The sequence below is a fragment of the Corvus hawaiiensis genome, chromosome 24 (assembly GCF_020740725.1).
Source record: "Corvus hawaiiensis isolate bCorHaw1 chromosome 24, bCorHaw1.pri.cur, whole genome shotgun sequence".
Lineage (NCBI taxonomy): Eukaryota > Metazoa > Chordata > Aves > Passeriformes > Corvidae > Corvus > Corvus hawaiiensis.
In genome coordinates, this window is record NC_063236.1 from 1,776,763 (window position 1) to 1,799,926 (window position 23,164).

A 23,164-nucleotide genomic window follows, 5' to 3' on the forward strand; every position below is an offset into this window, starting at 1 on the left:
CCCGTGTCCCTGTGTCCCCATGTCCCCGTGTCTCCATGTCCTCATGTCCCCATGTCCCTGTGTCCCCATGTCCCTGTGTCCCCGTGTCCCTGTGTCCCCATGTCCCCGTGTCCCCGTGTCCCCGTGTCCCTGTGTCCCCGTGTCCCCATGTCCCCATGTCCCCGTGTCCCCATGTCCCTGTGTCCCCATGTCCCCGTGTCCCTGTGTCCCCGTGTCCTCAGCCATCCTGACATCCCCTCTGCCCACCCAGGGAGTCCTGGGCAGCAGCAAGAGTGGGAAATCAGCGCTCGTCCACCGGTTCCTCACTGGCTCCTACGTGGGCCTGGAGCCCACCGAGAGTGAGTGGTCATGCGAAGGATGTGGGCATGGGATGGACGTGGGCATGGGATGGACGTGGGCATGGGCATGTCATGAGGATGGGTTCAGTGATGGAGTGACCGTGGGGATGGAGATGGAGGAGTGGACATACCCATGGAGCTGGGCATGGAATGGACATGTCATGGGGTGGACATGGTCATGGAATGGGCAAGGTCATGGTGCTGGTCATGGCTGTGGGACATTTGGGGTCAAAGTGCTGGTCACACGCGGTGCTGGTCATGGCCATGGGACCTTCTGTCCGTGTGGGCCTAGCACAGCTGCAGGGTGCCCCCTCCCTCCCCTCCCCCTGCCCCACCACAGGTGGACAGTTCAAGCGTGAGGTGACGGTCGATGGCCAGAGCCACCTCCTGCTCATCCGGGAGGAGGCCGGCGCCCCCGACGCGCAGGTACGAGGGGACCGGGGGCCGGGGGGGCCACGCTGGCCAGAGCCGAGCCCTGACCCCCGCCCGTGGCCCCCCAGTTTGCCAGCTGGGCGGACGCCGTCATCTTCGTCTTTAGCCTGGAGAGCGAGAGCAGCTTCGAGGAGGTGACGCAGCTGCACGCGCTGCTCAGCGACCTCCGCGGCACCAGCGACGTGGCCCTGGCGCTGGTGGGCACCCAGGGTGAGCCAGGGACGCGGGGGGACCCTGTGGGGGTGGGAGCAGCACGGGGGACCCCCGGCTCACCCCCTGACTCCCCAGACAAGATCAGCTCGTCCAGCCCGCGAGCGGTGGAGGACGCCCGTGCCCGGGCGCTCTGCGGGGACATGCGGCGCTGCCTCTACTACGAGACCTGCGCCACGTACGGCCTCAACGTGGACCGGGTCTTCACCGAGGGTGGGTGAAGCCCCCCCCTGGGGCTGGGGGGCTGCGAAGGGGGGTGGCGAGAGGGTGGGAGGGGGCTGGTGACATGGTGTGACGGGGACAGGGACTGGTGTGTGGTGGGGACCGTGGCCAGGTGGGATAGGGACGGTGGCCAGGGTGGAATAGGCACAGTGGGAGGGGGCTGGTGACCTGGTCAGACAGGGATGGTGGCCAGCGTGGGATCATGTCTGGGTCGAGGGGAATGGTGGCCAGATGGCACAGGGCCACGCCTAGGTGAGACAGGGACTATGTCCAGGCCACCCTACCATCCCCTGGGACAGGGACCATGCCCAGGTGGGATGGGGACAGTGGACGGGGTAGTGCAGGGGGCCATGTTCAGGTGTGCTGGGCCCGTGGCTGGGTAGATCAGGGACCATGTCCACTCCATGTGGGATGGGGGCCACATCCAGGTGGGATGGGGACAATGGCCAGTGGCTGGGTGGGATGGGAACCATGTCCAGGTGGGATGAGGACAGTGTCCAGGTGGGATGAGGGTGGGGACAACGTCCAGGTGTGGGTATCCAGGCTGTGGCCGGGCAGGTCGGGGGTCCAGCCCTCCTGACTCAGGGTCCCCGCAGTGGCCCAGAAGGCCGTGGCGCTGAAGAAGCAGCAGCAGCTGATGGCGTCCTGCAAGTCCCTGCCCAGCTCCCCGAGCCACTCGGCCGCCTCCACCCCCGTGGGGGGCGTCCACCCTGGCCAGGTACCCCCCGGCCCCCTGCCCCGGCCCCCGGCCACAGCCCAGGCTGACCCCGTGTCCCCCCAGACCAGCAACGGCGGCCACACCAGCGACTACTCGTCCTCACTGCCGTCCACCCCCAACGTGAGCCACCGGGAGCTGCGCAGCGAGACCCCGGCCCCGCTGGGGACCCCCAGCTCGCTGCACCGCGGGGCCAAGCGCCGCACCAGCCTCTTCGCCGTGAGTGCCCCCTGCCAGGGGGGTGGCACTGGGGGGCGTCTCAGTTGTCCCCTTGGCATGGTGGTGGTGGTGACACAGGGAGATGTGACATCCAGGGTGTCCACTTGGCAGGGTGGTAGCAGTGGGGGGACATTGTCACCCAGAATGTCACCCTGGTAGGGTGGTGGCAGCAAGGGACATATGGCACCTGAGGTGTCACCTGGCAGGGTGGTGACATTGAGGGGCATGTGGCATCTCAGTTGTCCCCTTGGCATGGTGGTGGTGGCACTCAGGGACACGTGGGCACCGAGGATGGGGATGGGGGATGCACAGGGCACCCAGAATGTCCCCACCACGGGGCTTCTGATGTGTCCTCTAGCAGGGTGCTGGGCACACATGGCATCCATAGTGTCCCCTTGACCTGGTGGTGGTGGCACAGTGGGACACGTGGGCACCCAGGGTGTTCCCACCACGAGGCCACAGTGGTGGGGTCTGTGGCACCCCAATGTCCCCCCCACCAGGCTCCAGCAGTGGGGGGGCATGTGGGCTCCCCGGTGTCCCCAGCTGTGCCACGAGTCCCACCCCCGTCCCTGTCCCCGTCCCTGCAGACGCGCCGCGGCAGCGACTCTGAGAAGCGCAGCCTGGACAGCCGAGGCGAGGTGGCCGGCAGTGGCCGTGCCATCCCCATCAAGCAGGTGGGTGGTGGCAGTGGCAGGAGGACACCGGTGGGTCCCAGCGTGCCCTCTGTCCCCTCACTGTCCCCTGTCCCCAGAGCTTCCTGCTGAAGCGCAGCGGCAACTCCCTGAACAAGGAGTGGAAGAAGAAGTACGTGACCCTGTCCAGCAACGGCCTCCTCTTCTATCACCCCAGCATCAACGTGAGTGTCCCAGGCCCCTGTGGTCCCCAAGGTGTGGGAGGGCCCGGTGTTACCCCCGCTGTCCCCGCAGGACTACATCCACAGCACGCACGGTAAGGAGATGGACCTGCTCCGCACCACGGTCAAGGTGCCCGGGAAGCGCCCGCCTCGCGCCATCTCCGCCTGCGGCCCCTCGGCCAGCATCAACGGGCTGCTGCGGGACCCCGAGCCGGGCAGTGAGTGACCAGGGAGACACCGGGCAGGGGGGGACACCACGGGGACCACTGTGTCACTGTCCCTCCCCCTCGCAGCCGGCGTCCCCTCCGTGGGGCTGAGCCTCCCCCCCGAGCCGGGGCTGAAGGTGGTGGGCAAGGGCGAGCGGTCACTGCAGCGCTGCGCCTCTGCCTCGGGCGCCAAGCTCGCCTCAGGTGAGTGATGCCAGCACGTGCAGGGATAATGCCACCTCCCGGGGCACACACAGGGACTGCCCCATGGCGACCCCACTGAGCACGGCGACTCCTGGGCAGCTCGGGGACATGGTGGCCCTTGGTGGCCCTTGGTGGCGCCGGTGGCTCTGGAGGCCACGGTAAACCTGGTGGCCCTGGTGAGTCTGGGGACCTGATGGCCCTTGCTGACCCTGGTGGTCACAATAACCCTGGTGGATTGGGTGAGCCCAGGGACCAGGTGGCCCTTTGGTGGCACTGGTGGCCACAGTGAAACTGCTGGGGACCTGGGAGTCCCAGAAGCCACAATGAGCCTGGTGAGCCCAGTGAGGCCAGTGGCCCTGGTGACCCTCGTGACTCTGGTGAGCCAAGAGGACTCTTGTGACCCTGGTGGCCCCAGTGATTTTGGTAAGACCAATGAACTTGGCGGCCTTGGGAGTCCTGCTGATCCCAGTGAGATCTGTGACCCTGGGGAGCTCTGATGACCCCAGTGTGCCCAGGGCCTCTGGTGGACTTGTGACCCTGGTGACCCCAGTGAGTCCAGTGGCCCTGGTGGCCCAAGTGGTATTGCTGTGCCCAGTGGACTTGGTGACCCTTATTGCCCTTGCTGACCCAAGTGGTTCTGATGGACTTGGTGACCCTGGTGGCCTCAATGGTCCTGCAGAGCTCCGTGGTCCTCGTGAGCCTGGTGACCCCAGCGACCCCGGTGTCCATGGTGCCCCCAGTTCCCCACGTGTGGTCTCTCGGCAGAGTCCCCCTTGTCCTTGGAGGCCGTGTCCAGCCCCGGCAGCGCGGGCAGGGACCCTCCGCCCTCGCCCCTGGTGGACAGGAAGAAGCACCGGCGGAAGAAGCTGATGACGCCGTCCAAGACCGAGGGCTCGACCGGGCAGGCAGAAGGTGTGTGCCACAGCCGTGCGTCCCCAGCCCCAGTCACCCATGGCGCTGAGGGGACAAGGCCACCGTCCTCCACGGCAACGACGCCCCAGAACGGCCCAGGGATCTGGGGTGATCCTGCCCCTCACCCCCTGTCCGTGCTCAGCCACGCTGCCCACGCATCCCCCTCGCTCTGCCACCCGCCTGCCACCTTCTGCACCATCCCCAGGCTCCGCGGGCCCCCCTGACTCTGTCCCCGTTTCCTCTCTCCACTCCTGCTGCCCGGACCCTCCGCAGCCAAGCGCAAAATGTGGAAATTAAAAAGTTTTGGTAGTTTAAGAAATATTTATAAAACAGGTAACGTGGCGTGAGCGGTGCCTCCCGTGCATGTGGCTGTGCCCCCCTTGCCTGCTGCTCGCACACACGCCGGGAGGGGTGGGGACCTCTGGGGAGGGGGCTTGGGCAGAATTTGGGTGCCGGGGTGGATGTGGGGGGCTGGAGTGGGTGCTGGGGCAGCCCAGCCCCCCACAGGTGTAGGACCTCCCATCCCCACCGCCCCCCCGGGGGTCTCTGGTCCCGCAGAGGAGGAGAACTTTGAGTTTCTGATCGTGTCAAGCACGGGGCAGACGTGGCACTTCGAGGCCGGCAGCTTCGAGGAGCGCGACGCGTGGGTGCAGGCCATCGAGAGCCAGATCCTGGCCAGCCTGCAGTGCTGCGAGAGCAGCAAGAACAAGGTGGGACTGGTGTCGGGGGGCTGGCAGGGTCCCCGTGTCACCCTCCCGCCCCGCTCACCCCCGTGTGTCCCTCCAGGCACGCATGGACAGCCAGAGTGAGGCTGTGGCCATCCAGGCCATCCGCAACGCCCGCGGGAACTCGCTCTGCGTGGACTGCGGGGCACCCAGTGAGTCCCCAGGGGCACCGGGGAACAGCAGGGGGACATGGGTGGGCGTGGGGCATGGGGGGATGTGGGTTCACGGGGCAACGGGGATCGTGGGGAGCCGTTGGTGACCCGGTGCCATGGGTCCTGCAGAGCCCTGGAGCCAGGTGACGGTGCCGTGGGGTGAGACTGTGCCATGGGCCATAGGCTACCGGGCAACCAGGGTGAGGGGGGACCGTGGGCCACATGATGCCGTGTGTGACATAATGCCGTGGGGCACATGGTGCCAGGGGTCACACCGTGCCAGGGTCACACGGTGCCATGGGACACACGATGCCCGTGGGTGACACGATGCCACACGGCGCCACGGGTCACACCGTGCCGTGGATCACAGCAACCACTTACCACACCATGCCATGGGCCACACCGTGTCCCACACCAGGGGGTGCCCCGAGCCCAGGGGTGCCACAGGTCACCCCCCACCCCAATCGCCACCCCTGCTCACCTCCAGACCCCACGTGGGCCAGCCTGAACCTGGGCGCCCTGATCTGCATCGAGTGCTCGGGCATCCACCGCAACCTGGGCACACACGTGTCCCGCGTGCGCTCGCTGGACCTGGACGATTGGCCACGGGAGCTCACCCTGGTGCTCACGGCCATCGGCAACGCCACCGCCAACAGCATCTGGGAGCAGAACCCGCGCGGCCGCTGCAAGCCCACCCACGAGTCCTCCCGGTGGGTGTCCCCCCAGCCCCACCCCTGTGTCCCCCCTGTGTCACCACATGTCCCTGATGCCACCATGACACCACCCTGATGCCACCCTGCAGCCCCTGATGCCCTCTGTCCCCACCCTGCAAGTCACCGCTGTGCCATCCCACAGACTCTGATGCCCCTTGTCCCCCGCGTCATCGCGGTGCCACCCCCTGTCCCCAGTGCCCCCCGTGTCCCCACCCCCCTGTCCCTGGTGCCTTGTGACCCACGATCCAGCAATGCCACGCTGCAGTCCCTGACACCCCCGTGTCCCCATCTCCCATGCCACCCTGCTGTCACCCTGTGTCCCTGACCTTCACGTGTCCCCTGTTTTCACTCTCCCTGCCCACTGTGGTGCCCCCTTGACACCTCTGTGTCCCCACCACCGCACCCCCGGCTGCTGCCCCGTGTCCCTGCCACCCCCGTGTCCTCCCATCATGGCAGCGCCCCATGCCCAGGGAGGAGCAGGAACTGTGGATCTGTGTCCCCGTGGTGCCACCCTGCTGTCCCTGACACCCCGTGTCCCCACGCCCCCATGCCCAGGGAGGAGAGGGAATCGTGGATCCGCGCCAAGTACGAGCAGCGGCTGTTCCTGGCACCGCTGCCCGCGGCCGAGGCGCCGCTGGCCGAGCGGCTGCTGGGGGCCGTGCGGGAGCAGGACCTGCCCGCGGTGCTGCTGCTCCTGGCCCACAGCCACAAGGACCAGCTCAACGTGGCCATGGGGGACACGGACCGGCGCACGGCGCTGCACCTGGCCTGCGACACCGCCCAGGTGGTCGTCACCCAGCTGCTGGTGTGGGTACGTGGGGCAGGGCGTGGGTGTGGGGGTCTGGCCGGGGAAGTGGTGGGGTCTTGGGGTGGCTTTGGGGGATGTGGTGTCGTCATGGGTGCTGTGACATGGCCACGAGGGAGATGACACAGCTGTGGGGCCGTGACATGGGGTGTGAGGGATGTGGGGTGGTCATGAGGACCATGGAGTGGTCACGGGGGACGTGGTATGGCCTTGGGGGATGGGGTGTGGTCTTGGGGATCATGGCATGGCCAGGAGGCAAGTGACATGGCCATGGGGACCATGGGGTGGCTTTGGGGGCCATGGGGGGTGTGAGGTGTTCATGGAGCACCTGGGGTGGGCTTGGGGATCACGGCATAGCCGGGGAAGATCGTGGGGCTGTAGGGACCGTGACGTGGCTGTGGGGGATGTGGTGTTGCCGTGGGGGATGCGGGGTAGTCTTGGGGACCGTGGCATGGCCAGAGGACAGATGACACGGTCATGGGGGACATGGTGCGGTCTTGGGACGATGGCACAACCAAGGGGGATGTGAAGTGTCCATGGGAAGCCTGGGATGGCCACGGGAGGGACGCTGTGTCAGGACACCCGGGGGTAACGACCATCCCTGGGGGACACATTCCGGCCTTTGGGGCTATGTCACAGCCACGGGGGCCGTGTGGTGGCCTCACTCGCGGGTGACGCGTGGCTGTGCCCGCAGTACGGGGCCGATGTGCGGGCACGGGATGGCCACGGCCGCACCGCGCTGTTCTACGCCCGCCGCGCCGGCAGCCGCGAGTGCGCCGACATCCTGCTGCAGCACGGCTGCCCCGGCGAGGGGCCCGGCAGCCCCCCGACCCCCGGCAGCCCCCCGACCCCCGGCCCTCCGACCCTCGGCGGCCCCCCGACCCCCGGGCCCCGCCGCCGCAGCAGCTGCGCCAGCGTGGGCCCCTGCGAGCCCCGGTCCGCCCTGGTATAGCCCTGAGGGGCCCGGAGCCCTCCGGCCCTGCCCGCAGCCCGGGGTCACCGCGGTGCCACCCCCGGGGTCATCCCGGTGCCACTCTCGGGGTCACCCCTTGCCCACGGTTTGTATTTTTGATGCTCTATTTATTATCCTTTCCATGTCGGGTCTCCGCTGGTCCTGTCCCCCTCTCCGTGCCAGGGACCCCCATGCCGGGGGTCACAGTGCCACGCTGCCACCCAGGTCCCCTTCCTGTCCCCTCCCCGGGGTATTGTGCCCCAGCGTGGGGTGGGCACAGCTGGGGTCGGGGCACTGAAGACGGGGTAACCCCTGCCCATGTCACTCCTTGCCCGTGCCATCCCCTGTCCCTGTCACCCCTGCCCGTGTCACCCCACTTGTGCCAGCACCCTGCGCGTGTCACCCTCTGCCCCCTCCCTTGCCCCCTGCTCACATCACCCTGTCCTACCCCCATCCCCGTTCCCCGCGCTGTGTCCCCCTCCCCGTGTCACCTCCCCAGCCGTGCCCCCTTCCCCAAGTTACCCTCACGCTGCCACCCCCGTCTGCCCCGCCCCCGTGTCCCTGTCCCCGTGTGCCCCTCGGCCGTGCCCCCCATCCCCGTGTTCTTGTCCCCGTGCCCCCCACACTCTGGCACAGCCCCGGCTCCGTGGCAGGACCAGAGCAGACCCCGACGCCTCCCCCCTTTTCTACAACCACCTTTTGTACGCCCCCTCCCCCCTTCCGCGGCCTGACACCCCCCCCGTGGCCCGACCTCCCCTCGCCCCCCGTTTCTCGGCGTCCCCTCGGGAACCCCGTTAATTTATTGCTTTGTTTAGCGGTAGGATAGAGCCAGTCCCTCCCCCCGCGGGGGGCACCGCCGGCGGGACCCCCGACCCCCTCCCGCCGGCCTGGGGGGCACCGCCGCGTCCCCCTCCCGGGACCCCCATGAATGTAGGGGTGCCCCGGCTGTGACGCCCCAACACGCCCCGGCGGGGCCGGCGGGGCTGAGCCAGGGACCCCGCGCGGGGCCGGGGGGCGGGAGGGGGGCGGGGGGCGGCCCGGGGGGGCGGCCCGGGCCCGGGGCCGCCCGGGGGTCGGGCCGTGTACAGTGTTTTCATCTCTCGGGTGTAACTGTAAGTACGTGACAATGTCGGAAACTGGTGCTGTGACCCGCTTCGTCCTTCCCGCGGGGGGCACGGGGGACGCGGGGGTGGCAGGAGCACGGAGCGTGGGTGACACGGGGTGCTGAGGGCGTGGGGGCGGTGAGTGACACAGTCACAGCTCGGTGGGTTACACAGGGTGACGGGGCGGTGGGGACACGGAGTGGGTGACACAGGGTGGGTGACACAGAGTGGGTGACACAGAGTGGCAGGAGCACATAGGGTGACACAGGGGATGGGTGACGCAGGGTGGGTGACACAGAGTGGCAGGAGCACATAGGGTGACACAGGGTGGGTGACACAGAGTGGGTGACACAGAGTGGCAGGAGCACATAGGGTGACACAGGGGATGGGTGACACAGGGTGGGTGACACAGGGTGGCAGGAACACATAGGGTGACACAGGGGATGGGTGACACAGGGTGGGTGACACAGAGTCGCAGGAGCACATAGGGTGATACAGGGGATGGGTGACACGGAGTGGGTGACACAGGGTGGGTGACACAGGGTGGGTGACACAGGATGGCAGGAGCACATAGGGTGACACAGGGTGGGTGACACAGAGGGGCAGGAACACATAGAGTGGCACAGGGGTGGGTGACACTGGGTGGGTGACACAGGGTGGGTGACACAGGATGGCAGGAGCACATAGGGTGGCACAGGGGGTGGGTGACACAGGGTGGGTGACACAGGGTGGGTGACACGGAGTGGGTGACACAGAGTGGCAGGAGCACATAGGGTGGCACAGGGGGTGGGTGACACAGGGTGGGTGACACAGAGTGGCAGGAGCACATAGGGTGGCACTGGGGACATTGGGTGACACAGGGTGGGTGACCAGAGTGGCAGGAACACATAGGGTGGCACTGGGTGGATGACACAGGGTGGGTGACACAGGGGGTGGGTGACACAGGGTGGGTGACAGAGCCACAGGAGCACTTAGGGGCGGCGATGACACGAGGCAGGGGGATCACGGGGGAATGGGTCACACGGTGACAGGGGGATGGGTGACATGGGGTGACAAGCGGGGTGTCGCAGGGCGGTGGTCGGACGGTGGAGAAGGTCGGGATCCGGCCTCCGCGCACGGCTGGGAGGGCACTGGCGGAACTGGCGGAACTGGCGGCACTGTCCTGCACTGGGGAGTCACCGGGGCATTGGAGGGCACTGGGGACATTGCGGGGCACCGGGGGACACCGAGCGGCACCGGGGAGGAGCCGGTGTCCCGCCCCGTGCCCGGCTGGTCACCGACTGCCCTGCACCGACCGGAACCGACCGGAACCGACCGGACCCGACTGGAACCGAGCGGCGGGGGGCGGGGCCGGGCTAGCAACTGAGTGGGCGTGACCTCGTGATGGATGAGTTTTGAATATTAATGAGATGGGCGTGGTCCGATTGGCGGTGCTGGGGGTGACCTGATGCGCGGATATTCATATGCAAACAAGGGGGCGTGGCTAAAACAAACAAATAGGCGACAAAAGGGGCGTGTCTTGATCGATGGGCGGGACTGTGATGCAAATAAGGTGGGTGTGGCTTGCCCAGAGCGGACAGTGGGCGGGGCTTAGCGGGGTGTGCACCCCTGGGTGGGCGTGGCCTGCGGAACTGGGTGGAGCCAGCACCGCCCGGCCGGAGCCGCTGGACAGCGACGTCCGATGTCCGAAGATGCGGAGGGGACACGCGGGGAGGGGTCGGGGGTGTTGTGGGGTCGGACAAGGAGCGGGTCAGGGACACGCGGGCACCAAACCCGAGCGGGTCAGGGACACGCGGGTACCAAACCCGCCCATCCCGCCCTGCACCTGTCCCCGGCCTGGAGCGACCCCCGCGCTCGTTGTCGCCTCCTCGTCCCCAGCGCTGTGCTCCCATCACCACCCGGACAGCCCCACAGGTGTCCCCAGCTCAGACACTGTCCCCCTGTCCCCGGCTCTCCCCTCACCGTGGGGTCCCGACACCCACAGACCCCCCCAGCCTTTCCCCGCCTCCCCCGCCCGCGTCCTCCTGAGACCCCCGGGCCCCACCGGCCCCCCCAAAGCCCCCAGCGCCGCTTTGCGGCCCCGCCCCCCGGGATCAAGGCCATCATATCCCCGCAAAGCTCATTAATAGTGACTAATTACGGCCACGAGAGTCTGCCTGGGGACGTGAGACACTGTCCCCGACCCAAAATTCCCCCTCTGTGGGCACCGACCGCGCCCAGGAATTGGGGCAATCACTTTTGGGGGTTCCAGGGAACCAGAGGGGGACGTGACTCGGGGAGGGCAGAGCCCGTGGAGGGGGGTGGTGCCACAGGGTCACGGCCACGCGTGGGAGCACGCTGTGGTCACTGCGGGGCCGGGGGGCAACGTGGGGTGTCATGGGGACAACACGGACGTGGGGGGGCCACCGTCACCGTGGGGGGGACACCCTGAGGGGGGGCATGGCCACACATGGGGGGCCAGCACGGCCACACGGAGAGTGGGGTCACGGCCACCTCAGACACAGAGGTGGGGACAGGGGCCAGGAAGGGATAGGAGGGGACCATCCCCACAGAGAGGCCTTGAGCTGCCCCCGCCTTGGGGTCCCATCACCCACAGCCCCCCTGCGAGCGCTGCCCACCCCCCGTGGCGATGGGACGTGTTCCATCCTCCCCCAGCTCCGTTTCCCTCTGAGACCCCTCTGATCCCTCCCCGGGCCCCCCCAAAGCCCCCGGGCCCCCGTCCCGCGGTGCCGCGCCCCCGGCACCCCCGGAACAGGGCCATCCAATCCCCGCAAAGCTCATTAACAGCCACTAATTAGGGCCACGCGAGTCCGCCCGCGGGGGTGTCGGGGGTGGGCAGAGGACACAGGGAGGGCTCAGGGTATTTGGGGTCCCAGGGCAGGAATGGGGTGATGGGGACCTCCCCTCCCCCGGGTGCACCCTACTGTAGGAAACCCCCAAATCTGCGGCCACCCCCAGTGCAGGGGGGTCCGGGAAGGGGAGGGGCAGGGCTTGGGGGCGTTGGGTTCTTGGGGTCCCAGGTGGCTCCGGGTGGCATTGGGGTCCGGGGGGGTCCAGGTGGCGTTGGGGGCCGCGGGGGGGGTCGGGGGGGGCCGGTAGCGGGGCCTGCAGCCGTAGGGGCGCAGGCGCTGGCTCAGGAGCTCCAGCACGTTCATCTCCCCCCCGGCCACGTAGCCGAAGGACACGGCCAGGTCTGACCTGCTCTGGGGACCCTGGGGGGACAGGGGGGGCTGGGGGGAGGCGCTGGGCACCCGGTACCCCCCTACCCCATTGGTGGTGCCACAGGGCAGGATGGGCAAGGGGAGCTGGAGGTTGTCCCTGGTCACCAGGGCCTCTGTCCGGCCGTGGGGACAGGAACGGCGGGGGGGCAGTGGGGCAGGCACAGGGTGGGGACCGTGGTTGGGTTTTGGGCAGAGTCGTGTGAGGAACCACAGTCACACGTGGGGGGAACATGTGGGGAACCACGGCCGTGGGAGTGGGGTCACAGCTGTGCGTGGAACACCGAGGCCACCGTGGTCACACACGGGGAGCCTGCGGCCACACGTGAGGGAGGACACGGCGGTCACTTGTGGGGGATGCACTGGCCGCACACAGGGGGTGCGTAGCCACACGGTGTGGGAACATCCTGGCCGTGGCTGGGGACCTCACGGGGATTTGGGGAGCGATGCCACGGCCGTGTTGGCAAGACATGACAGCCAGGCATGGGGGTGACACTGTGGCTGCACCGCGAGGGTGTCACGGCCACGCGAGGGGGGGGTCATGACCATGCACATGGAGACAGCACAGCCACACAAGTGGTCCATGGTTGTGTGTGGGGCGGTGGGGGATGGTGACACGCAAGGAGAGCGGTGGCCACTCACAGGGAGACCGTGGCCACAGGTGGGGCTACTGAGGATACACATGGGGGGGTTCTGGCCATGCATGGGGGGGGCATAACCACGTGTGGGGCACCAGCTGCCCCTACCCGGGCCGGACAGAGACAGGGTGACCCCATGACTGGGCGGTGACCCACCTCCACCGCGGGGGTACCAGCAGTACCGCTGGTACCAGAAGCCCCGGGTGATGCGGTGGGTGAGGTGGATCTCGGGCAGGAAGGGGTGGAAGGTCTCCCGGCCCTACATGTCCCACAAATCCCCCACAGCCACCCCCAGCCGCTCCAGGACTCCTCGGGGGCCGCGGTGGCCACAGGTGCCGCGGGCGAGGGCTGGGGCCATGTGGCCCAGGGCCCCCCTGGCTGAGCGCGTAGCCAGCCCCCCGCTCACGTAGCCCCGGTGCGTGAAGGGCTGGAAGCTCTTCCTGAAGTAGAGGGGCTGGTGGGCCAGGGGGGCGGCCAGCAGCCAGCGCAGGTTGCCCAGCAGCACCAAGGTGTCATCGTCGGCCTCGAGGAAGCAGCCGGGGGCTGCGGTGGTGCCGGTGCCCGTACCGGGGGGCGCGGGTGGTTTTGTGGTAGAGCTGCCCCCGGCCCTCAGGCACCTCCAGCCCTACGGCCGGGGAGTGGGGGGCAGGCTCGGGGTGTCGGGGGCAGGCTCGGGGTGTCGGGGGAAGGCTCGGGGTGTCGGCAGGCTCGGGGTGTCGAACGGGGCCACGTTGCAGCGTGTCCTGCACATGCCGGGCCGTGGGCTCCGGGTTCTGTGGTGCCGCCGCCACCACCCAGCGCAGAGCCCGGACCCGCTGGAACAGCCCTCGGGCCACCCCCGCGGCCTCGCCTGGGGAGAAGGGGCCGCACTGACCACGGAGTGGAGACCCCCGATGTCCCCACGCTGCCACGAGCAGGGCGTGGAGCAGCCCGAGGGAGTGAGGCCCCCCACACTCAGTCCCCCGTGTCCCCACCCAGTGCCACCCGCCACGGCAGCGGCGCCCACCTGCAGAGTCCGATGGGGCAGGGGATGAGGGTGGCCCGGGGGGGGTCTTTGGCCACCTGGGGGTCCCGGCTGGGCGTGGGCACAGGCTGGGGCAGCAGGAGGCCGTGCAGGAGGAGGAAGGTGGTGATGAAACCCACCAAGATGCCCCCGTGGAAGGGCAGCCACGGGCTCTGCCAAGGCTCAGGAGTGGCACGGGGACACCTGGCTCGGGTATGTGGGGGTCAGTGGGGACTCCCCCCGTGTCACCCCTCATCTGCTACAGCTCTATCTGCCCCGGGGTAAAGCCCAGGGGAGGTGGGGGACAGGACCCATGAGGGACAGGAGCCACGGGTGGGAGTGACACCCAGAGAGGCGGGTGACATTCCTGGGGGTTGATGGCACCTATGGAAGGGGGTGAACGCCCTGGGGTGGGGGACAGGACCCACGGGGGGGGGGGGGGTGTGACACCCACGGGACAGTAGTGGCACCCTACGCTGGGCACCCCGGATCCGAGGGGTGCCTGGGGGCTCAGGGTGGGCGGCACAGATCCCCCCGCTTTCGGTTAAGGGGGGACAGGGGCAGCTTCGCCCCCGAGCCCCGGATTATCGCCAGCCCCTTGTGGGGCGCAGGGACAGTGGGGGTGAGTGGGGGTCGGGATAGGGGGGACACGAGGTACCATGGGGGGGGGTGTGGTGCAGCCTCACCTGGTGGCGAGGGTTGGGGGTCCCGGCTCAGTCCGGGGGTCCCGAGGACTCTGTCGGTCCCTGGGTCCTGCTTGGTTTGGGGGTCCCGCTGGCTCTGCTTAATCTGGGGGCCCTGCTGGGTCCCATCGGTACCGGTGGCTCCGGGGGTCTCGGTGCCTCCGCGGGTTCCTGGGGGTCCCGTCAGTGCCGGGGGTCCCGGTGGCACCGCTGTCCCCGAGGCTTGCGATGGTCCCGGTCCGTTCGGGGGTCCCGGTGGTCCCCGTGTGCCCCGCCCCCCGCGCTCCCATTGGCCGAGCCCAGGCGAGCCCCTGACCACGCCCTGGTTCTGATTGGCTGTCCCCGACCCCACCCCGACCCCACCCGCCGGACAATTTTGGGGGAGGATCCCCGGGACCCCGCGGGCGGGGCCGGGGGGAGGATGAGGACTCCGGGACAGGGGGTGACGGGGCGGGGGGACAGCGGGGACACACAGACACAGCCTGGGGTGACCTCGGTTTATTGATAAAAAGGGGGGGGGGCAGAGAGGCCGGACGACTTCGTTACATCTCATTATGAGAGAGCGAACCCCCCCGCACGGGGGGAGCACCAATGGCTCCAGTGGCAGCAGGACCCCCCACCCAATTACAGCCCCCTCCCTCCCCCCAACCCTCCCACCCCTAAATCACGGCCATTCTTCCCCCTCCCCACCCCCCCCCAGGTCATCCACGTCACAAACGGGCCCGGTGTCAGGGCAGGGTCCCCCCCGGGGGGTCACGGTCACCTCCCCCAAGCAGGGCAGGGTCCCCGGGGGGGGGACACAGTGACCTCCCCCTAAAGAGGGCGGGGGTCAGCAGTGTCCTCGGGGCGTCCCCTGCCACACTCCCACGGCATGAGGGGGGAGCCACGATTGTGTGGGGGGACGTTCAGGAGTCGGGGGATCAGAATTTGGGGGATCAGAAGTCTTGGTCCTCAGAGTCAGCGGGCGGGGGGGGCTCGTCGCGGCCCCCCCACACGAAGCGGTAATTGTCCTCCAGCGCCTGCTGCCGCCGCCGCTCCTTCTGCGCCTCCTCCGTGCCCTGCACCTGGGGGGGAGCAGATCGGAGCCCCCCTTCACCCCACTGTCCCCCGTACCCCGCTTTTCCCTCCTCGGCTCCACCCCGAGCCTGTCTCCTGCCCCCAGCCCCGCCACCTCCGTGTGTTTCCCCCCCCCCGTGCCTCAGTTTCCCCCCCAATCCCTCAGCCCCCCACATTCCCCAGCCCTGCCATGCCTCAGTTCCACCCCCTGTGCCTCAGTTTCCTCCCCCCCCAACACATCCCCCGCTGTGTCCCTGGTTTCCCCCAACATCAAAAGCTCCCCTCCTCCTGAGCCTCAGTTGTCCCCCCCGCACCCCTCGGTGCCCCCCCCGGCCCTTCGGTGCCCCCGCCGTGCCCCCCCCCCCCACCAGGATGCTGAGGAAAATCTCCTTCAGGCTCCGGGAATCCTCCTCCGACAGCCACTGCGCCGCCTCCTCCTCCTCGCCCCCCGACGATGCCGTCACGATCTTGATCTCGATCTTCCCTGGGGAGGGGGGGGCCCGGGGGGTTGATTTGGGGGGCGGGGGGGCTCCCCCCCAGCTGCCTCCCCCAGCCCGACCCCTCCCTACCTTCAGCCCGCAGCCCTTCCTTGGCCAGCAGCTCCCGCACCTCGTTCTCCACCTGCGGTAGCTGCGGGGGGGCTCTGCTTTTCCCGGGGGGGCTCCTGATCCTCCCGGGGGGGCTCCTGCTTCCCCTGGGAAGGCTCCCGGTCCTGGGGAGCGTCGCGGTTCCCGGCCCTGCCCATCCGCACCCGTACCCGCCCGTCGGGGAGCCGGGGGCCGCCCTTCCTCGCGGCTGCCCCCTCCTCCTCTTCCTCCTCTTCCTCCTCCTCCTCTCTGTGCCCCCCGGGACCGGGGGGAGGCCCGGGAGGGTCGCGGCGGGGCTCGGGGGGGTCGCGGCGGGGCTCAGCCCTGTCCAGCCGGTCCATCAGCCGGGTCAGGGTGGATGCCAGGGTCCGGGTTGCGCGGGTCCGGTCGAACTCCCCCTTCAGCCCCTCGGTCTCCAACTCATCCTCCACCTGCGGGAGGGTTCAAGGCGGGGTTCCCCGGGTCAGCGGGTACCCAGAGTAGCTGGGGGCTCCCCGGCCCAGAGAGGTTGTCCCCAGCCTGTCCCAATCTGTGCTGGGCAGCCTTGGCCCCGCCAGGGCAGTCCCAGGGCAGTCAGGGGGTCCCCAGCATAGTTGGGAGGGGGTCCCAGCATGGTCGGGGGGGTGACAGCAGGGACAGGGGTTCCCTGGTGTGGACAGCGTGTCCCTGCAGCAACCAGGGGATCCCCAGTGCTGCTGGGGGGAGCCAACCCAACTGGAGGCCCCAGTGCAGCCTGGGGGGCCCCAGCTCGGCCAGAGGGTCCCACCCCTGCCAGGGGGCCCCCAAGTGTGGCTACAGAGTCCAGCCAGAGGGGTTCCAGGGCCCCTGTGGGGGTCCCAGCCCGGCCAGGGGTCCCCGGCTCACTCAGGGGGTCCCCACCTCGCTGATGATGCTGTCGAACTCCTGCTCCATCTGGCTCTTCACTTCCTCCTTCAGCCTCGCCACCTGCTCCCGTGGCAGCAGCTCCAGCCCCGCCAGCAGCGGCCCCGCCTCCTCCTCCTCCTCCTCCTCCTCATCCTCCTCCTCCTCCCCCGCGGGGGGGGCCTCGGGGCCAGGCGGGGCCTCGGGGCTGGGGGGCTCCACAGGGCTGGGGGGGGCTGGGGAAGCTTTTGCTGCTGCCTCCTCCTCCTCCTTGCTCACCTTCTCCTTGGCCTGAGGCAGTGGGAAGGGGCTCAGGGGGAAGCTGAGGCACGGAGAGGCCTGAGGGGCACGGGGGGGTCCCCACCTTCCTGGTGGTCTCCTTCAGCTCCTCGATGAACTGCAGCAGGTCCCCGGGGCTCCGGATCACCTTGAAGTGGATTTTCTTCCGTGGATCTACGAGGGGACCCAGAGCAGGTGGGTGGGAGCGGTGGGGAGGTGCAGGGGAGGCACAGGGGGGGCACAGGGGGCACAGGCTGGGCACGGAGGTGACATGAGGGGGACACCCTGGGACTCACCAGCTGCCCGACCACCAGCTGCCCTCGGGGACGGCTCCTGCGGGGAGGAGACAGGGGATGGAGCAGGACCCCAAACCCCCCTCCAAAGCAACCCCAACCCACTCCAAGACCCCCAGAATGTCCCCAGGGCCACTGGGGCTCACCCTGGTGCTGTCCCGCTGGTCACTGGCTGCGACTGGCTCCCCACCTGTCACATCCTTGGCTGGGTCAGGCTGGTTCCCTGGCACAGGGAAGGACACAGCTGCCACAGGGGGGACATGGCTGGCACTGGGAGCTTCAAGCCCACAGCCAGGCCAGGGGCCCCAGCAGGAGGGGGGGGACACAGGCTGTGCTGTCACTGCGAGCTGGGGACAGGGGCCGTACCATCCTGGGCGCCCTCAGGGCTCTGCGAGGGGGACTCACTGTCCCTGTCACTCCACAGCCGCGTGTCCAGGCTCCGCAGCTCCTCCGAGATCTCCTCCACCTTCCTCTTGGTGTCAGCTGGGGACACAGGGACAGGGACAGTGACAGCACAGCCGTGGGGGGACGGGGACAGAACGGCCATAGGGGGATGGGGACAGGGACAGGGACAGTGACAGCACGGCTGTGGGGGGACAGGGACAGTGACAGCACGGCCGTGGGGGGACGGGGACAGGGACAGGGACAGCACGGCCGTGGGGACACAGGGACAGGGACAGTGACAGCACAGCCGTGGGGGGACAGGGACAGCAAGGCCGTGGGGGGGACAGGCCCAACTCCACGCTGCAGGGAACCGTGTCAGTCCAGTGTCAGAGGGGACAAGGCCAGCCCTGGGACAGAAGGGACAGGGCCAGTCCCGGTGCCAGCCCCAGGGCAGAGGGGACAGGGCCAGCAAGGTGACAGTGCCAGCCCCGGGATGGAGGGGACAAGGGCAGGCTGGAGAGAACAGTGCCACTCCCAGCGGGAAGGGAGAGTGCCGGCCTCGGGATGGACGGGTCAAGGCCAGCTAGGGGATGAGGGGACAGGGCCAGGCTGGAGGGGACAGTGCCACGCTCGAGATGGAGGGGACAGGGCCAGGCTGGAGCTGGAGGGGACAGTGGCAGCCTGAGAAAGAGGGGACAGGGCCAGGCTGGAAAGGACAGTGCCAGCCCCGCACTAGGGGTCAGTGCCAGCCTCGGGATGGAAGGGACAGCGCCAGCCCCACACCAGGGGTCAGTGCCAGCCCCACACCAGGGGTCAGTGCCAGCCTTGGGATGGAGGGGACAGCGCCAGCCCCACACCACGGCCCCACACCCAGGCCGGGGGTCCCCAGTACTCACAGACTTGGGCGCGCACGTACTGGACGTACTGGGCGGGCGAGAGGGCGGGCTGGCAGCGGATGGGCTGCGGTGCCAGCCCCGGGGACGGCCGCAGGAAGGGGTGGTGGCAGATGCGCGTCGTGTGCACCGTCAGCACGTAGGAGCACGACTGCGGCTCGTCCACGCGGGCGATGTAGTCCCCGGCGCCCTCCTCGCACAGGAACTGCGGGCACGGCCCTCGGGTGACGCCCCTGCCATCCCCCCGCTGCCACCCAGTGCCACCCGTGCCCCAAGGTGTCCCCTGCGCTTACCCGGACCTCGGCCTCGCGGGGCGCGGCCGGTCAGGTCGCAGCGGGAGCCGTTCACGTAGCTCTGGCTGTGGTAGCGCCGCAGCTGGTGCTGCTTGGAGGCCTGGGGGGGACGGGGGGGGGCCGCGGGGTGGGCACGGGGACAGCCCCGTCCCTGCCACCCGCCCGCTGGCCCCACGGCCGGGGGGGACACGCACCTTGGCTGCCTCGTCGTCCCAGTCAAAGGCGGACTGGTAGTAGCCCAGGACGAGGATGTCACCCTTGATCTCCGACTCTGTGGGGACGGGGCACACAGAGGGCAGGTATTGGGTGGTGCTGGGGGGGTGGAGGAGTCATCAAGGCCACTCTGTCCCTCCCCCTGTCCCCACTGTCACCTTCCAGGTGGTACTGCTGGATGTGCCTCCCGTAGCAGAACTCGTACGTCCACCAGTCCTTGGTCTGGGAAGAGCGGAGCCCCCGGGTGAGGCTGGGGGCTGGGGGTGCCCTGGAGCCCCCGGGTGGGGCTGGGGGTGCCCCGGAGCCCCCAGGTGAGGCTGGGGGTGCCCCCCTGTCACCCCCCAGGCCCCACCTTGAGCAGACAGGGCGCTGTCCCCATGGGCCGCAGCAGCTCGGCCACGCCGGAGCCGTTGTAGAGCCGGGGGTCCCGCGGGGGGCCGGGCGGGGGTCCCACGGCCGCGGGGGGCAGGCGGCACTCGTAGCGCTGCTTGAACCGTGAGGCCACCGTCACCACGTCCTCGGCCTGGTGCTGGGGAGGGGCCACCGGGGCTGTCAGAGCCCTAGGCACTCCCCCCGGGACCCCACAGCCCCTTTCAGGACACCTCCGACCCCCCAGGATCCTGAACTCTGCCCCCCTTGGGAGCCCTCAGTACCCTCCAGCGCCCCGCAGCCCCCCCAAGTGACCCCACAGACTCCCCTGGGTGGGATGTGACCGACCCCACAGCCTGTCCCCCACGGGGCCAGGGCACTCCGCAGCCTTCCCTCAGCGTGGCCTTCACCCCTGTCCCTGTCACAGCCCAGGGCACATGGGGGGGGGGGGACGGGGACAGGCCTGGCACTGCCCCCAGCAGCTGCAGGGGGCTCCGGACGACCCCTCCAACCCTCAGGGGTTGCTCGGCAGCTCCTGCCCCACAGCTCGAGGAGTTCAGGGCCGTCCCAGGCAGCAAAACGCGGCAGCGGGTGCCCGCGGGGTGTGCCACTTCCCTCTCAAATTGGGAAACTCGAAAACACAAAGTGGGAGGAACAGTCCCCTCCCCTCCCCTCCCCTGCCACCGCCAGAGCCACAGCCCGGGCACCCACCCACGGACATCCGCCAGCAGCACGAGTGCGGCCCCGCGAGCTCCGGTGGGGTGAGAGGGGGTCGCTGTCACCCCCGGGACCCCCGGGACCCCCGGGCTGCCCCTGCGGAGCTGCTCGACCAGAGAGGTACGGACCCCCGCGTGCCCCCGGATCCGGTGACTCCCGGCCAGGCTCTTCCCCCCGGCAGCGCCCCGGGCCCCGAGCCCCAGCCCGGGCTGCGACCACCCAGGACCCGCTTGGACCGGTGCCCCCACCCCGGTACCAGTCCGGGCAGCGCCCCTGACCCTGACCCGGCGCCTCCGACCCGTCCCGAACAGGTGCCCCCGGCCCCTCTAGGGACCCCTGGCCGTGTTCCACTGCCCGGCAGCCCCCAGCCGGTACCCCGGGCCCTGCACAGCCCCTGACCGCTGTCCCGGCCCCAGCAGGACCCCCAGCCGGTGCCCCGGGCCCGGAACGTCCTCGGACGGGAGCTCCCGATCCCCGCAGGACCCCGCGGGCGGCATTCCTGACCCTCAGCCGGTTCCCCCCTCTTCGGCAGCGCTGTGGCCGGTGTGCCGGTCCCGGCAGGGCCCCAAGGACGCTGCCCGCCTCCCCCCCGCCCAGACGTTGGCCCCGGTGCCGCGGCGCACCTGCCCGGCCAGCACGGGCTCGGCCAGGATCTCGAGGCCGTACTTGAGCTCGCTGAGCTCCTGCAGGTTGAGCGCGGCGCGGGCCCCGCGCAGGGGCCACCCCGGGCCGAGCAGCGCCAGCAGCGCCAGCGCCGCCACCGGCCCCGGGCCCCGCCGCGCCGCCATCTTCCGCCGCCGCCGCCGCCGCTTCCGCTTCCGCCCGCACCTCCCCGCGCCCGCCCCAGCCCCACCACTCCGGGCTGTGATTGGTCCACGCTCCTGCCCGTCAACGGCGAGAGCGGCTCTGATTGGTCGGTGGGCGGCGATGACGCCGCCGGGTGTGAGGCCGCGGTCGCGAGGTGGTCGCGAGGCGGTCGCGAGGCGCGGGGCCGCGGCGATTGGCCGGAGCGCCCGGAGGCTCCCATTGGCTGAGCGGGATGCAGGCGATCCGCGCGCGCTGATTGGCGGAGGGCACAGAGCATCCCGGGGGGCGGGTCACGTGATTACCGGAGCCGGGAGGGGGGACCCGGCCCCAGCCCAGGGTGAGGGGCGCGCCTGGGACCCCGGGCGCGCACACGCGGGCCGCCCCCAGCACCCTCCCTGCCCCCATCCCCACCAGCCCCTGCTGCCCCTCGGCGCCACCGACCTCCCCCTGGCCGCGCCCACCCCCCCCCCCCAGCGCCCCCCAGGACCCCCCAGTCCCCCCCAAGGACCCCCCAGCGTTCCTCCAACCGCCTGCCAACCCCCACCCCCCGAATCTCCCCGGCCCCCCGGCTCCGCAGCGCTCCGAGTCCCCGCCCCCTCCCGGTACAGGCAGAGCCCCCCCGCCCCCCCCGCTCAATGGGGCCGTTGTGCGCCCCACGCGTGGGCACAAAGCGCGGCCTGTGGCAGCGGCACTGGGGGGGCTGATCCTTCTCCCCCCGCCACAGGCCCGACCCCCGGCGGGCCCGAGGCCGCGGTGACAGCCGCCGCCGCCGCCGCCGCCGCCCCCTCCCCGCTTTTCGCACCCCCCCCCCGCCTTTCCCCCCGCAGCCTCCCCCCCCCCCCGCCCCTCCCGGGGCTGCGGCGGTGCCGTTCCACACCGGGGCCGCCGGGGGCGCCCTCGCCGCCCGCTCCGGTGCCGGTGCCGGTGCCGCTCGCGGCCGCGGAGCGCCGGTACCCGCCAGCGGAGCCAGGTAGGGCCGGGGCCGCTCTATCGCGGCGTGTCGCGACAAGGGATGGCACCTGCCGCTGCCCCACGGCTGCGGCATCGCCGCCTCGCTCCCCACACATCCCCAACGCCCCACATCCCGCGGCACCCCCCAGGCCGCCGGGCCCCCCCGAAACCCTCCGGTCCCCCCCTGCCCCCCCCGCCCCCCCCTCCCAGCCCCCCGGACACTCCCAGCCCCCCTCCCTCCGCATCCCCCGGGCCTCCCGCCCCTCCCAGCCCCCCGAGCCTCCCCCCAGCATCGCCCAGGCCCCTCCCTGCCCCCCTCGTGCCCCCCAAACACCCCCAGCCCCTCCCGACGTGACGTCTCCCCCCAGCCCTGCCATTGCCTGAGCCCCTCATCCTCGGGGGGAGCCCCCGGGGGGCGTCCCCCGGCTGCAGCCACATCCCGGGGGACTGGGGGAGCCGGGGGGGAAGGACGGCGGGGGACACTGGGGGTGCGAGTCCCTCCCGCCCCTGACACTGTCCCCGTGTCCCCAGGCCGGTGCTGCGGGGGGCAGAGCCATGAGTGAGGGCTGAGCCCCCCCCGCTGGGACCCGCGCCCACCCCGAGGTGAGGGCAAGGGGAGCACTGGGAGCGCTGGGAGCGCTGGGGAGCGGGATGGAGGGGGTGCCACGGGGCAGCTGGGAGGGCACTGGACAGAGCGCTGGGTTGAACCGGGATACTGGGAGATGGGAGCGCTGGGAGACACTGGGAGGCAGCGGAGGGACGGAGTGATGGTGCGCTGCGCTGGCGGCACTGGTTTGCACTGGGTGTCACTGGGAGGTGCTGCGGGCGCTGGTTCGCGCCGGGGGTGCTGGGTGGCAGCAGGAGGCACTGGGGGCTCTGGTTTGTACTGGGTCGCACTCTGGGGGTGCTGGGAGCACTGGGAGGCATCGGGGCGCACTGGGGACGCTGGGTTACACTGGAAGCCACTGGGTGCTGCAGCCCTCGGCCTCGGCCTCGCTGGGCACTGGGGGCCACTGGGAGGGGTCGGGTCGCACTGGGGGGCACCGGGGGGCACGGAGGGGCACGGGGGTGACAGTGTCCCCCACCAGGCAGGATGCGGGGGGCGCAGCGGGCGCTGTGCCTGCTGCTGGTGGCCTCGGCCTCGCTGGCCGCGCTGTA

General features: G+C 70.1%; 4 protein-coding genes across 5 annotated transcripts in view; 2 read left to right on the forward strand and 2 right to left on the reverse strand.

Annotated features, from left to right (window-relative positions):
• AGAP2 (ArfGAP with GTPase domain, ankyrin repeat and PH domain 2) overlaps nt 1–7,807 on the forward strand; it is a 23,060-nt gene extending 15,253 nt beyond the window's left edge. Inside the window, exons 1-14 of one of the 2 annotated variants that reach the window (XM_048328020.1) lie at nt 895–980; nt 1,059–1,193; nt 1,799–1,920; nt 1,984–2,136; nt 2,724–2,810; nt 2,888–2,992; nt 3,063–3,207; nt 3,283–3,399; nt 4,165–4,311; nt 4,870–5,021; nt 5,098–5,188; nt 5,676–5,898; nt 6,457–6,712; nt 7,401–7,807. In XM_048328020.1, coding sequence (XP_048183977.1) covers nt 1,124–1,193; nt 1,799–1,920; nt 1,984–2,136; nt 2,724–2,810; nt 2,888–2,992; nt 3,063–3,207; nt 3,283–3,399; nt 4,165–4,311; nt 4,870–5,021; nt 5,098–5,188; nt 5,676–5,898; nt 6,457–6,712; nt 7,401–7,658 — 1,926 coding nt within the window. In that variant the 5' untranslated portion in view covers nt 895–980; nt 1,059–1,123 and the 3' untranslated portion in view covers nt 7,659–7,807. Of the gene's footprint in view, nt 1–894; nt 981–1,058; nt 1,194–1,798; nt 1,921–1,983; nt 2,137–2,723; nt 2,811–2,887; nt 2,993–3,062; nt 3,208–3,282; nt 3,400–4,164; nt 4,312–4,584; nt 4,645–4,869; nt 5,022–5,097; nt 5,189–5,675; nt 5,899–6,456; nt 6,713–7,400 lie in introns of those variants that run through there. The other variant, XM_048328021.1, reaches the window with a different exon arrangement.
• A 3,297-nt stretch (nt 7,808–11,104) lies between these two features.
• On the reverse strand, nt 11,105–15,176 carry LOC125338007 (glycoprotein-N-acetylgalactosamine 3-beta-galactosyltransferase 1-like). Its single transcript, XM_048328322.1, is given in 13 exon segments — nt 11,105–11,188; nt 11,686–11,973; nt 12,286–12,341; nt 12,774–13,162; nt 13,164–13,287; nt 13,345–13,467; nt 13,624–13,666; nt 13,668–13,796; nt 13,799–13,828; nt 14,315–14,444; nt 14,512–14,564; nt 14,566–14,731; nt 15,172–15,176. Coding segments are annotated over 13 exon segments (1,620 nt in total).
• On the reverse strand, nt 15,133–21,051 carry OS9 (OS9 endoplasmic reticulum lectin). Its single transcript, XM_048328076.1, is given in 16 exon segments — nt 15,133–15,367; nt 15,728–15,843; nt 15,929–16,130; nt 16,132–16,377; nt 16,826–17,098; nt 17,172–17,260; nt 17,383–17,419; nt 17,526–17,623; nt 17,746–17,862; nt 18,660–18,861; nt 18,950–18,970; nt 18,972–19,049; nt 19,144–19,220; nt 19,321–19,384; nt 19,515–19,691; nt 20,872–21,051. Coding segments are annotated over 16 exon segments (2,091 nt in total). The 5' UTR covers nt 21,037–21,051; the 3' UTR covers nt 15,133–15,238.
• On the forward strand, nt 19,715–20,869 carry LOC125337872 (basic proline-rich protein-like). Its single transcript, XM_048328075.1, has 2 exons — nt 19,715–20,559; nt 20,668–20,869. Exons 1-2 carry the CDS (start codon nt 19,969–19,971, stop codon nt 20,749–20,751), a joined length of 675 nt encoding a protein of 224 aa, XP_048184032.1. The 5' UTR covers nt 19,715–19,968; the 3' UTR covers nt 20,752–20,869.
• Nucleotides 21,052–23,164: the final 2,113 nt, after the last annotated feature.

Excerpts from the sequence above, each read along its gene's own strand:
- LOC125337872 (XM_048328075.1), top strand. The coding sequence starts at position 19,969 with ATGGGGGGGGGGGGACGGGGACAGGCCTGGCACTGCCCCCAGCAGCTG. Across the intron at positions 20,560-20,667 it reads CTCCGACCCGTCCCGAACAG|GACCCCCAGCCGGTGCCCCG; the intron begins GTGCCCCCGGCC and ends CGGCCCCAGCAG.